At 33.3% G+C, this 14,719-nt stretch overlaps 1 protein-coding gene and 1 long non-coding RNA gene across 5 annotated transcripts; one reads left to right on the top strand and one right to left on the bottom strand.

The window, feature by feature from the left end:
- Positions 1–357: 357 nt before the first annotated feature.
- Positions 358–4,130, bottom strand: LOC114165935. Its single transcript, XR_003599821.1, has 2 exons — positions 1,893–4,130; positions 358–1,808 (listed from the first exon to the last, which is right to left on the bottom strand). It is a non-coding gene; the product is annotated as an uncharacterized LOC114165935 (long non-coding RNA).
- A 4,875-nt stretch (positions 4,131–9,005) lies between these two features.
- LOC114165934 (protein-ribulosamine 3-kinase, chloroplastic-like) lies at positions 9,006–14,259 on the top strand. 4 transcript variants are annotated; one of them, XM_028050570.1, is made up of 9 exons: positions 9,006–9,130; positions 9,473–9,632; positions 9,823–9,913; positions 10,015–10,089; positions 10,160–10,248; positions 10,371–10,489; positions 12,909–13,049; positions 13,599–13,665; positions 13,995–14,259. In XM_028050570.1, exons 1-9 carry the CDS (start codon positions 9,043–9,045, stop codon positions 13,996–13,998), a joined length of 834 nt encoding a protein of 277 aa, XP_027906371.1. In that variant the 5' UTR covers positions 9,006–9,042; the 3' UTR covers positions 13,999–14,259. The 4 variants fall into 4 exon arrangements, with proteins under 4 accessions (XP_027906371.1, XP_027906370.1, XP_027906372.1 ...); XM_028050569.1 differs by having other exon boundaries at positions 13,589–13,665; XM_028050571.1 differs by having other exon boundaries at positions 9,032–9,130; positions 9,462–9,632; positions 13,589–13,665.
- Positions 14,260–14,719: the final 460 nt, after the last annotated feature.

The following is a 14,719-nucleotide window of genomic DNA, read 5'->3' as shown; positions in this document are numbered from 1 at the left end:
AGAGCTGATGGTACTTATTTCAGATTTGAGGTCTATGGTGGTTACCAAAAAGAGTCATGTGATTACAATTGAATTCATTTTAAAATACAAACAGTTGTGTTGTAATTTATGAATTCATTTTTACTGAACAAAATCCAGCATTTTTGACCTAGTGACAAAAGCGCTATCCTGTGAGGTGATTTTTTATTCTTCTTTTGCTCACCAGCTGTTGTTTCCATTTTCCCTTTTCTTAGTACATTATCAATTATATACCTACCATCTTTATCTCCCTCTTACTATAATATACATGTAAGTTTTCCTTTGACTATAGTCATGTAAAAAAATACACTTCTGTCATCAATTATCAAAACAAAAAAGTAATCAATTATCACAAAACAAAAGTTTGAATGCAACGTCAAAGTGGTCCCTAGGATTACACTGAATAAAGTATTCCACACCAAACAAGTGGTCCATAAATCTGAATACAATAAGTTATACTATTGCTTTAATCCAAAAAGTTGTCCACTATCATTATGCCCACTGGTACAAAAAAGTAGTCCACCATTAAAACCAACAAAAAAAGTTTGATTCCTACTTCAATTTCACGTGGGTTGTGCAGAAGTTCCAGTACTTGCTTGAGACCCTATGACTTGTGCCGCCATGCTTCTGGTTTGTGTTGTTGGTGGTCTTTCTCCTTGGTTCACGTTTGTAGCAACCCTGGGTGTGGATCTTCTTCTACTAGTGGAGCTTTAGTTAGATGGTCCTGCAGCACTGCTAGCTCCACTAACAGTTGGAGTTCTTTATGTTTGTCCTTGTGAATTGGGTATGTATTACAGATTAAGATTTGTATTGTTTAAACGAAAACAAGTTGAATAAGAGGTAGAGTGTGTTCTTCCCTTTCTATGTCTGATTCCCTTTCTACAACTCCTAATGTTGTGTCCCAACTGCTTACACTTGTTGCACTTCATGATAAGATTTTTCTTTGAAAGTTTAGAATGACTGACATGTTCATCAGCTTCCCTTCTTCTTAGTTTTTTCGGCCTGCCAGGTAGTGTTTTGTATATGGGTGGGAGTAGTTCAGGTTGGTTGCTTTTAGGCCAAAGTTATTGTCCTTTGATTAGGGTTATTTTTGGACTATAGCAAGCCTTATAAGTAGCCCTTTTATAATACGCATGGCATAAGCTTCAAGGTTTTCTACTTTGTAGTTAATTGTTGCCACAACATGTCTACAAGGAATGCCCACCAAATCCCAAAAATAACAAGTGCAACTATGCTTACTTAGATCTACCACAAACTTCTCCATGGTGAACTCTTGAGTTACTTCAAACTTAGCACCCCCTGCCCACACTGGAAGCCAATTCCCACTTTTTTCCACTTCCCTATCAAGCCTTTCTTGTGGCTTAGGCATAACAGTACCAGAATATGCATTTAATTTTTCTCTAAGTGTTGCAAATCTACTCATTGTGTATGACCTAATCCATTCCATCATAATAATGATTGGTTTATCCCTAGCCAATAAGATAGTACTATTGAATGACTTAGACAGGTTATTCTTTAAAACATCGCATATAGGATAAATGTTGAATGCATGCTTACACCATGAACTTCTAGGAATGCCAATTAACCAATTATATGCTTTAGGGTTAATGTTTCTTAACTCACCATCTTTTTTTTCAACCTACGTAGAAAGTTGCCTTTGTTGCCCCCATCATAAGGTCTCTGATAACTACCCCACCACCAAATTTCTTCTTGAAATTGCTATACAGATGCATCAAACAGAAACGATGATCCACCCCATTCAAGATTTCATCAAATACTGTCATAAGTCCCTACAAAAATGAATAATTGTATATAAGAATATAGTATCAATTAATTATCATAGTATAAAATTCCAGTGCATGTAAGTAGTTCACCTTTTGTTGATCTGAGATAAAAACCCAACGATGATTTTCAACGTCCCCAACATCTTCTAGCAATAGTGAAAGAAACCACCTCCACGTCTCCTTACATTCATTCTCTACAGCAGCAAATACGAGTGGATAATATTGGTCATTGGGGTCCATGTCCACTGCAACCAAAAATTGACCACCATAAGCTGTTTTCAAGTGGCATCCATCAACCCCTATAAAGGGCCTACACCCAACCAAAAAACCAGCCTTACAACCTTCTAAGCACATGTAGTAACAGCCAAACCTTGGTGGAAAACTTGCTTGAGGCCGATTTATCTTAATTTTAAATGTTCCAGCCTTTACTCTCACCAATCCAACTACATAATCATGTAAGCGATTGTATTGTCTTTATCCATCCCCTACCAAACAGTCCATTACTATTTGCTTTGCTTTCCCAGCCCTCCAAGGGGTTATGCCAACATTGTATGTCTTCTTGATCTCGTCAATAATTTGACTTACTGTCATTACACCCACATTCATAAATCTGTCTACTAACACTTGTGCTATCCAATCCTTATTAGCATTTTTATTCCCAAAAACCTTGTCACACCTATGACGCCAACCAATGTCTTAATCTGAAAGGTTTCCCTACCACCAACCTTGCTCGCCATCATTAAGAAACCACCTTTTTTTACAGACAGCCCTAACTCTCTTCTGATCATTTTTAACAAATTGAACTTCTTTACCATTTAAAACACTATGCTCCATTAATGCTTGTTTAAAATCCTTCAAAGAAGAAAATCACATTCCTAATTTGAACTTGAAGTCCTTTGTCATATCTTCAGCTCTATATCTGGAAATTTTGGGCCCATCATGACCAACACCCTCATCACTATTAACATCTGAATCCAGCTCATCAGTATCTTATTCATCACTTATGTCATGTTGTCCAACTTCAACATTACTTACAAATGAACTAGCTCCAACATCTTTTTTACTCCTCACAGTGCTTGAATTTCGTTTCATTGCTTTCCACCTATCCAAAATAGACCCAATATTTCTAACAGGTGGCTCAATGTCCATCCCAAATCCATCATCATCATCATCTGCCACCCTTTTTCTTCACTATCATCTAGTTTATCTACAAAAAAACCTTCATCCTTATCAGACACATCCTTAACTATGACTTCTGGCTGACGAGCCCCATCCTCATCACCTCCCACTTGTGCCTCACTCCCCAATTCTACCTCACCAACCAAATCACCCTGAACTCCTACTTCTGCCTCAACCCCCAATTGTGCCTCTCTGCCCATTTGTGCCTCACACCCCTGTTCTGCCTCACCAACCAGATCACCCTCAACTCTTACTTTTGACTCACCAACCACATCACCCTCACCTCTTACTTCTGCCTCAACCCCCAATTGTGCCTTAACCCCACTTATGCCTGACCCACTTCTTCATCCATTCCAGGACCAGCAATAAAATGAACTACTTCAGGCTGACAAAAAACGTGCTGAACATATATATCAACCTCATCGTTCCTATCCTCTGCATACTTAGCCAACGCTAATGCCTCCTTATCATCACTCAACAACCTTAGATTGTTTAACAACTTTTGTTTTGGGCCCTTCCACCAAAGTTTAACATCTCCAACGTATTTAAACTCCTTGAGAATGCCTAATGCTTCAAAGAATGAACAAAAATCTGGATCGATACCCTTAACCACATGGATTTCACCCCTAACATATTTCAATCTCATATTCCTTTCAAACCTACCCATGTGATGGAACACAACCGCGAACCCCATTTCCAGCCCTACATTTCAAATATATTCACAAACTAAACAAATTGAACATTCAACGAAAGAGCCAAGGAAGAGCAAAGCGAACATTCAATGAAAGAAATTTAAAAACAATAAATGACTAACCTCACTTCTTCGTCGACCAAATGAAAGCACTTACCACCAACTTCTTCGTCGTTCTGTGATTACAGTTAATACCTTTGGATTACGGATTCTCTCTTGGTTCACCAAACCACGTTTAGTCCCTAGGGTTCTTACCAAAGACCCTTTTCTAATTCTAACCCCTCGGCTTAGATTTTTATGAATGCTAAGAACCCTTTCTAATCCTAACATAACCCTCAGCTCACATGTTTTACTAATGGTAAGAAACCTTTCTAATTCTAACATAACCCTCAACTCAGATTTTTAACTAATGTTAACATCTAATTGTGCACGTGCCTTACTAATGTTTAACTAAAACGTGCAAAACAATTTTTAACTACTGAAAACGGGATCCTGACGTGGCCCTCTATTTGACAAGTGTCAATTGAAACTAACGGAGTTTAAAATTGAGGACTAATTCCATCCAATTCAAAACGTCAAGGATTAAAATAGTGCAAACGTTAGATGGGGGACTAAAACCAACAATTAGCAATAGTTGGAGGACAAAAAACATAATTAACCTTAAATAATATAATAATTTATAAATATAATTTTAAAAAATATATAAATATATATAAAAAAGTTCCAAATATTTTGGGGAGTCTAGCTCCATTATCACAACAATGTTTTGTTTGTTTACAACATAAACTAGGAAGGTTAATTTACTTGATTACTACTCCCTGAACTATCTTATTGTGTGTGTATATACTTACTCAATTCATGCAACATTGTAAGGATGAAAATTCTAAAGCAACTTGGAGAATTGTTTGATATTTGAAGAAAAAAAGTAGAACAAGATATTGAGTTACTTGTTGTTTACGTATTAAATTGTATGTTTATCATTACATGAGAAATTTTTTGTAATGAATAAGAGGTGAAAAATTCTCTTAACTTTTAAAATAATAATAAATAATAAAGAACGCTTCTTTACTTATATGTTATCTATTAGTGTACCTAATTGTTTTCTTAAATGTAAATAAACTATACATAACGCTTTTATGATAAAGTCACTACAAAAAAAAATGTATTATTACTGTCGGATATTTACCGACGAAACTATTTCCTTCGAAAATTTTTCTTTACTGACAGATTTATATAGAAAATTTACCGACAAAAACATGTGTCAGTAATTTGGTGAAATTATGTAGGGGACCACTGATTCGTCGGTAATGTTGTCAGTAAGGCAACTAACCTTTACCGACGATCATTTTTGTCGGTAAATCCTTCGATATGTCAATCGAGAAAAAACTTCAACATTTCAGACTCCCTTTCCCAAATCAGGTTATTCTACAACATCCCATATCCCAATTCTCTCCAATCTCTCGCCCTGCCATCTTGCCATGCTTGGAAGAAGCTCGTCGGCCGCGAAGATTCGATTAGAACGACGGTGTCGCCGATGCCAATGCCCATAACGCTGCTCGCGCTGTATCCTCTCGGTAATCGTTGTCGCCGCTGCAAGCCTCACGCTGGCACATCGTTGACGAACACAGTGAGTGTTTTTTTTTCTTCTTTTCACCATCCAATCCATCACGTATGAATCCTGAAGTGTTTTGTAGGTCCTGCACATTAGAATTGCGAATCACCGTCAAGGGAGGTTGGGATGTTCGCATGACCGGGGCTGCGAGGGAGGCTGCTGATTTTGTGGTTGCATCGTCGAGGAAGGTAAGTGGCAATGTCTGAGAATGAACCCACTGCGAAATTTGTGTTTTCTTCAAAAATTCTGAGATTAACCGTTCTTAGCTTGTGTTTGTTGTGTGATGGTTATTTGGCTGTTTACGAATGAATTGTTGTGGTTGCATCTGCCTTTTGAGTAATTCATATAGGTTGCTAAAACCTATAAGTTTTGTTATGGTTGTTTTTGGGTCATGTGCATCATGGTCACCCACTTCAGATTGTGCAACTCTACTTTTTATGCATTTGTTGAGTTCGGTTGTAAAATGTTGATAATGCCTGGTAGTGTTTAGTTCAGAGGTTATTAGGGTAGTCATGCATTTAAAGTGTTAGTGTTTGACATGGACTTAGGACAAATTTATTCACTTGGGGCTTGAAACAAAAATTCAAAGAAATGTTTTTTTATTAAGAAATAATCTCATTTAACATATATGAGAAGAAAATATATTTAACAATAATACATTGTTCCAATTTTATCCGCACATAAAGAAAAGAGAATGAAATTCGGAGCAAATTTAAAAAGAATAACAGGTGAGCTTAAAGATAATGATAGTCCATATTTGGCAAGACCATCTGCTACCGAATTGGTTTCTCTAAATACATGATTCCAAGAAATGTAATCAACTTAGGTGCCCATTTGTATTATTGAAGAGACAAGAGCATAAAATGAATGTCTTTGTTGGATGACTCGCTGATTAATAAGTTGTATAGATGTTAACGAATCACTTTCAACAATCAAGTTGTTATATCCCATTGATATGCCTATTTCCATTCCAAGCTTGATTGCAAATAATTCAACCTATGTGGCTGAATCAACTCTTAACACACTAGAGAAGGCAAAAAGAAATTCACCTTCAGAATCTCTGATAACACCTCCTTTGAAAGAATTAAACACAATTATAAAGTATGGAGGTAGAAAGGAAGACTTTTCAAAGATCATCACCAACAACATGTGAATATTGGATAAATGGTAATTGCCCAAAGGGTGAAGAATGTCCAAATTTACATTGGTGGATTGATACAAACAATAAGGTGAATTTCTTTTAGCCTTTGGCATTAAAATGTTAATAATGATAACATTTCTTACTTTGTTCTTTTATTCTAAATGAATGTAATGTTAGTAGAACTAAAAAGAAAATTATCTTCTTCACATATTATTCACATATTATGGCGATTGATGTTATTTTTTTTAATCAATAATAATAGTTTCAGAGTATAACAAAGAAATAAGGTTGAAAAAGTTTTCGATTGTTTTAGAAGTGTAACTTAATATGTAGTAGAGTAAATTTTGTAATGTGATTCTTGATTGTGCCTTCAATACGGTGGTATATGTTTTTCCAGTACGGTTATTGCTCAATTTGGAGTGTTTTATGTCTTTGGAGAATGTTTATCTCGTTATTTTCTTAATATAAAAACCATCTTCTATTATAATTATAATTATTATTATGTTATTATTATTTTATTTTTACGTTTAATTAGATGTTCACTCTATTTTTTACATTTTTATATTTTGTAATTTATTAATAAACTAATAAACAAACATTATTTTTTCAGAGAGAGCAATTCAAATTTTACAAGATTAGTTTGTTGGATACCACCTCTAAAAAGATATGTTAAAATTAATTGTAATAAAGCTTACACTTGGACTGGCAAGAAAGCCGTTGTAGAAGGTATTATCAGAGATACTGAGGATGGAAACGAAGGTTTAAGGAAATAATGGGATATGTGTTTGAATATGTTTGATTTAAATAGTAAAATAAGATAAAGAGTTAAAGATATAACTAAAATAAAAGATACAGAAAAAAGATAAAATCGTAACAAAATAAAAGATAAAATAAAATAATTACAGAAAGATAAAGATAAAAAATAAAATAAAAAGATAATTTGTAAAAGAAAAAAGATAATAATAAACTATATTTTAATTATTCTTTGATTTTAACTAAACCAGAGTTAAAGATATAAATAAAATAATAGGTATAGAGAAAAGATAAAATCATAACAAAGTAAAAGAAAAAATAAAATAATTACAAAAAGATAAAGATAAAAAATAAAATAAAAAAGTAATTTGTAAAAGAAAAAATAATAAACCATATTTTAATTATTTTGTCTTAAATTTTAGCTAAACCATTAAAATTGCTTTATTTATTAGCATCGATAAAAGTAATATAATTCTAAAAACTTAAAATATTTATGGAATATTGAATACTCCAAGTTTGTAAGTTTATTTCTCTACCCCTAATAGTTAGTAGTTAATAAATAATTACTAGTAGTAGTAACTAGTAATAAGTAATTAGAGTTAGTAGCTAGAACTAGAGCTAATAATTAGTAAATAATAATCAGTAGATAGTAGCTAGTAGCTAGTAGTTAGTAACTAGTAGCAAATATCTAGTAGTTGGTAGCTGATAGCTAGTAGTTGGTAGTTAATATCTGGTAGCTAGAGCTAGTAGCTAGTATCTATTAGTTAATAACTAGTAGCTAGACGCTAGAACTAGCAGCTAGATCTAGTAGCGAGAGCTAGTAGCTAGAACTAGTAGTTAGTAGTGAGTAGCTACTAGCTTGAGGGAGTAGCTAGTAGATAGTAGCTAGAGCTAGTAGGTAGTAGCTAGAGCTAGTATCTAGTAGCTAGTAGCTAGGGTTAGTAGTTACTAGCTAGTAGCTAGTAGTGAGTAGTTACTAGCTTGAGGGAGTAGCTAGTAGGTAGTAGCTAGAGCTAGTATCTAGTAACTAGTAGCTAGGGTTAGTAGTTACTAGCTAGTAGTTGGAACTAGTAGCTATTTGTCATTGTTAATAAAAACATCATAATAAAAATTGTATAAAAGTTAAATTTGGTCTTAATTTAGAGGAGATCAAATTGAAATATTTAAAAAAAAATTGGAACTAAAATGAAATTAAAATAACGAATATAAGAATCAAATTGAGATCGAGACAATGATTTCACACATGTAACCATAGTGACTTTGACACGTGTTAACATTTTCTTTTAAAATGAAAAAAAAATATTTAAAAATTAAAAAGATCTAGACAACGAGAAGATAGTAGTGATACATACTTGACCGTGTTACTATCATATTAAGGGAATGAACTTAATTGTTACATATTCTCAAAATTATGAATATATTTGAAACTAATAAAATTCTAAAGACCTATTTGAGATTTTGGTATAGAAACGAGAAGAACATGTATTTTAACCTATATAAGATATTTGATGAAAAAAAATTATTTATTTTTTCTAAGAAGTTGTTCCTTGTGTTAGACTTTTTGTTTAAGAATTTTTACCATGTGAGGTATTATTAATAAAATAATCTCACAGAATTTGTGATGTAATTCTAGAATTTTGTTTTTTACATATTCAGACTCATCAATATTTTTTTATTTAAAAAATAAATTACACATTTTAAGATCTAAATTGGTTATTTATGTTACTTTTATTGATTCTAGAGAAAATAATAAAATTCATAGAGGATTTAAATTTTATTTTTATTTTTGTTGGGTGGGCTAGAACGAGTGATTGGTGGTATAAAGAAGAAAAGAGAGAACGAGGAAGTAGATAGGAGAATAGAGATGAGAGTGATGTTCTCTTCAACATGCTTCACTTCACTTCCTCCATGTTTTCCATCTTCTCTCACCAAAACCACTAAATCATCACCAAGTACGTCCTCTCTGTTACTTCAACACATTCTAACTTCATTTATTCTACAACACATTCTCAATCACTGCCTAAAACAATTTTATGGAATGTCTATGCATTTGTGGCAAATCACAGTTTTATCTATTACACGTGATTTCCCTTTTGAATTTGTCTTTTTTACAGTTCTTATTGTAAGTGTGAGAAGTGTATGTATGAAAACTGAAGAAAGTTGTATATCTCTTTGATTTTTTTTTTTTTGGCAAAAAAATGTATTTTGGTTGAGTTATTTAATTTAATTTAATTGAGATGTATACAATTTGATGAAAGATAACTGTGGTTTCTAAATTCATAGTTATTTGCTAGAGTTCAGCATGAGCATGAGTGAGGATCCGGTTCGTGAGTGGATTCTTTCAGAAGGGAAAGCTACAAAGATAACCAAAATTAGCCCTGTTGGTGGTGGCTGTATCAATCTCGCTAGTCGCTATGATACTGATGCTGGTTCCTTCTTTGTTAAAACAAACAGGTATAGCAGATTAGGGATTGGACCTTCTGTTTGGTTAGTGCTTAAGTTGATGAGTTTTGCCTTATGATTTAATTTTGGTTTTGAATGTGTTGTGTTGTTTCAATCATCTTGGATTGGAGCAAAAGCTTCATTCCTTTGCTTCTTATATATGACAAGTTCTATGTGGTTGAAAGTTGAAACTCTATATCAGGAGTATTGGACCATCCATGTTTGAAGCTGAGGCTCTTGGTTTAGGTGCTATGTATGAAACCGGGACTATCTGTGTACCTAAGCCGTATAAGGTGAGAATACTTAACATTTGTCTGTGACAGCTACAATTTAGTATATACTATCTATTTCATGCTGGAACGCGCTTGAATTGACTTGCTGCTAGGAGTTCTAGTTTGGACCGCTACCTACTGGTGGTTCTTTCATCATCATGGAATTCATACAATTTGGTGCATCTAGAGGCTATCAGGTGAGAAACCTAGAAATTTCTTCTGAGTAGGAAAGTGTAAGCTTCTTAATTGGAATTTGGTGCTTCTCAGTCTGAACTAGGGAGGAAGCTTGCCGAAATGCATAAAGCTGGAAAGTCCAGTAAAGGCTATGGTTTCGATGTAGATAACACCATTGGCAGGTTTAATGCACCTTCATGAAAATTGTCAATTTTGTTGTAAATGTTACTGTTATCATTTATCAGTTATCATCTTTTGTTTCTTCTAATTGATTGTTGAGAATGTAATGTATGTTATGCTGTAGTACTCCACAAATAAACACCTGGTCATCCGACTGGGTTCAATTTTATGGAGAGCATAGATTGGGTTACCAGTTGAAGTTATTATTGGACCGGTTTGGCGACAGAACCATTTACGAAAAAGGTCAATATGTTCTGATACTACTATCTTCCCATTAATTAATTGTACATAACATGTTGTCCTTGTGAGTCTGTTTAGTTTGTGCAGAGATTATAAATTGTTATGCTAAAATCCATATTTGACGTAGAAATATAACTATAAGAAGAATAGGTGGCTTTAAGAAGAATCTCTCACAATGCTCTCTAAGGATTGTTTTTCTCTTCTCTACTTGAATCGATTTGTTACAATCCTATGCGTCTATTTATATTAGAATTCAAGTAACATAAGCCACTAGTTATGAACGGTTCATATCAACCAAACCATTAATAGTGAATTGTTTATAACTATTGACTATATATATAAATGGATTTAATCCATACATTACAAATCTCCACCTTGGCTTGAATTCCATATGTCAAATAGCTTCTATATTTCCTCTATGTTGCTCCACCCACTTCTAATGTCAAGTTACATTTGTAACTCCAACTAAGTCCAAACAATGTTTGAACTTTAACGATGGAAGAAGTTTTTTCATCACATATGCTGGACTATCAAAAGTATAAATCTTTTCTACCAACACATCACCTCTTGTTGCAACATCACAAATGAAATGCATCCTAACATCAATATGCTTTGTCCTCTCGTGATACATTTGGTTCTTTGTTAAGTGGATTGTGCTTTGACAAAACATCGTAACATCCTTTTGACTTACCGCTTATGTAGTTGCCATATATTCTGCCTTTGTTGTTGACAAGGTAACAGTGGATGAGGAGTTCATGTCTCCAGTGCCTTACTCAAATGCAGTTGGGAGTTTGATATATGTTGTGGTGTGTACTAGACTAAATATTACACTCAGTTTAGTCGTTATATGTCTAATTCAGGAAAGGCTCGTTGGCAAGCTATGAAGTGGATTCTCCGATACTTGAATGGTTTAGCAAACAGATGTTTAGTGTATGAAAGAGGAACAAACAATAGACATGTTAATGGATTTTGTGATTTAGATTATGCAGGTTATCTTGATTATAGAAGGTCCTTGACATGGTATATTTTCACACTTGAGGTAGTGCTATTAGTTGACGTGCAACTTTACAATTCACTATTGCCTTGTCAACTGCAGAGGAAAAATATATGGCAGCTACAAAAGCAGTGAAGGAAGCTTTATGGTTTAAAGGTTTTGTTGGTGATCTTGGTATAAGTCAAAAGGATGTTACGATGTTTTGTGATAGTCAAAACGCAATTCACTTAGCATAAAACCAAATGTATCATGAGAGGACAAATCATATTGATGTTAGGATGCATTTCATTCCTGATGTCACAACAAGAGGTGATGTGTTGGTAGAAAATATTCTTCTTAAAGCCACCTATTCTTCTTATAGTTATATTTCCACCTATTTCTTCTTATAGTTACAATATCAAATCTTGTTATATCTTCTTTTTTAGAGAACTTATACATATTAGCCCCTGCATAAGCTAATGGAGATGCTAATTTTCAATTTTTCTCCTAAAAAGAGCTTATATATAAACTTATCCAAAGAGTTTCATAAAATCAAGCAAGTCAATGGAACTGGAACTTAGACAGATTGGATACAATGAAAGGTACACTAAGTTCATTGACAAAGGGAGAATATGAAGCTCTTATTTTCCTGTGGATAGTAATATATATTGAGACCTTTCCTGTAATGACCAATTCCTGTTTTTGCCCATTCTTCTTGGAGTAACCGATGTCAAATGTCGTACTTGAGAGTCTAACTGGAAGTAAGAATGTAGTACCTTGAGGGAAGAAATTATTAAGGCATTCCAAACATTTAATAATTAATTTAATATATAGTCTAAATCTCGAGTAAGAAATGCATTTATGATCGAAATATTACAAAACAAACTAAGTACAATCAAGCACTATTAGCTATGTCACTCAAACTTGCCATTTGTTCATGATCTCTGTTCATTACAGCTTTAATTCCTTACTAGTATTGTTGACATATCATGATATCTGTTCATTCTAAACATTTAATAATTAATTTAATCTATAATCTAAATCTCGAGTAAGAAATCTATTTATGGCAGAAATATTACATAGGAAACTAAGTACAATCAAGCACTATTAGCGATGTAACTCAAACTTGCCATTTGTTGATGATCTCTGTTAATTACAGTTTTGATTCTTTACTAGTATTGTTGTTGTTAGAAGTGGGCTGTCATACCATGATCTCTGTTCATTCTAAACATTTAATAATTAATTTAATCTATAATCTAAATCTCGAGTAAGAAATGTATTTATGGCAGAAATATTACATAAGAAACTATGTAAAATCAAGCTGCCATCTGTTCATGATCTCTGTTCATTACAATTTTGATTCTTTACTAGTATTGTTGACATATAATGTTCTGTTTGTATTGAAACTCTCAAAATGACAATATACATGTTGCTTGACTTGTTCTACAGGACAGAGACTAGTGAAAAGCATTGGACGCCTGTTTGCCAACGTGGAGATAGAACCGTGCTTACTACATGGAGACCTCTGGAGTGGAAACATTAGCTCTAACAAAAATGGAGAACCTGTCATATTGGACCCTGCATGTTATTGTAAGTCAAGCATTTTCAAAGAGGTGTTGTATGGCAGCTAAAGTTTGGAACCAGATTAGCAGTTGAAATTCGTGTCAGGGATAATTTAACTCACAAAAATACAACAACAAAAGCCTTGTACCGTAGGAACACAAAAGCACAAAGGAAACCTAAGAGGGTATTGTTTGAATTCAGAAAATCGTAACTTGATATATGTGGCTCACAATATAATTGGCAGTCAAAATAGTAAAATAAATTATAAATTGGTGAAACTTGGTGAAGAGTAGACTTCTAAATCAGTTGTAATGTCATGTCTCTAGGTGAAAATTTTTAGCCTAATTTAATATTTTATCAAACACATTTTCGCCTAATTGAGTTAAGGATGGGAAATTGGATGCAAGGTCAACTAAGTTGCATCCCCAGAACTATTAGGTGCCAGCAAGGTGTTTTAAATTTGGGGATAGTGTGGCTAATGCAAACATGCAATGTAAGACTACAATAATCATATCAGCTTTGAGAAAAAAAGGGCTGACAGTTGTGGCTATTGTTTTATTCTGCATATGGACACAGTGAAGCAGAATTCGGTATGTCTTGGTGTGCTGGCTTTGGAGGCTCATTCTATGATTCTTATTTTAAGGTATAAAAGATTCATAATAATATTGCACCACATTTTCTCACATTGTTGATTTCTTTCTGTTTTTGTTGTTCGTTTCTATTGGAAAGTATCTAATTAGTGTCTGGTTCTTTATAAATAGGCAGCCATAATCATATAATTATGGTTATCTGAAAGTTGCTTCTCAGTCAAACTAGTTTCTATATGAATACAATAGCCATGCTTTGTCTTGATATTCTGACATCAAAGAAACACCCTCTTGCTTTTGGGTTGGCATGTGAAATGTTGGTTTCATAATTTTCTACTTTAAAAAACCAAAATTTTCTGATAACAATTTCGCATGATCTCTGCAGGTGATACCTAAACAACCAGGCTTTGAGGAGAGACCTTTATATGCTGTATCATTATTTAAATCATTATAATCTCTTTGGTTCTGGATATCGATCATCTGCCATGTCTATAATTGATGATTATCTAGCATTTTTAAGTGCTTAGGATCAAATGCATTATCCTCAAAGTTGTGTATGACCGAGTTTGTACATTTGTCTACATTACATTTCCCCAATTACCACATTAATGAAATGGAGATATTCATGTATTGTATATTCCATGTCGTTCTTTTGTGTCCTTAGTCCTTGATTTTGTATTATGCACTTTTATATAATGCTGTGCAAGAGGCTTATTTGTTTTTTATCACTTATAAAAAATTTTGTTTCATCCTTAAATTAAATTATAAAATACTTAATCCTTATATTTTATTTTATGAAAATCATATAAAGCATCAATAAACATATGAAGTGTTTTCCATATAACAAACAAAGTTTCATTATACATTATAATATAACCTCTACATGTTTCCGGAAATGATGTTTTACATGATTTTCGTAAAGTACATACACGAAATAGTTTTGTTTTGTTTTATAATAATTTAGATATAAAAAAATATTTAATCTTTATTAATTAAAATATGAAGTAAATAGGCAACTCCATCCGGTACCCATATACTTTTTTCTAACACTAACACAATTTGGAAGTATCTAGCTATATTAAAAAATAATCAAAGTGTTCTTGTCATACA

The sequence above is a fragment of the Vigna unguiculata genome, chromosome 10 (genome assembly GCF_004118075.2).
Source record: "Vigna unguiculata cultivar IT97K-499-35 chromosome 10, ASM411807v1, whole genome shotgun sequence".
Classification (NCBI taxonomy): domain Eukaryota; kingdom Viridiplantae; phylum Streptophyta; class Magnoliopsida; order Fabales; family Fabaceae; genus Vigna; species Vigna unguiculata.
This window is presented reverse-complemented; position numbering and strand designations above follow the sequence as displayed.

Coding starts and splice junctions, on each gene's coding strand:
- LOC114165934 (XM_028050569.1), top strand. CDS start 9,043: ATGAGAGTGATGTTCTCTTCAACATGCTTCACTTCACTTCCTCCATGT. Junction 9,131..9,472: donor AACCACTAAATCATCACCAA/GTACGTCCTCTC, acceptor GTTATTTGCTAG/AGTTCAGCATGAGCATGAGT. Junction 10,090..10,159: donor GTGCATCTAGAGGCTATCAG/GTGAGAAACCTA, acceptor GGTGCTTCTCAG/TCTGAACTAGGGAGGAAGCT.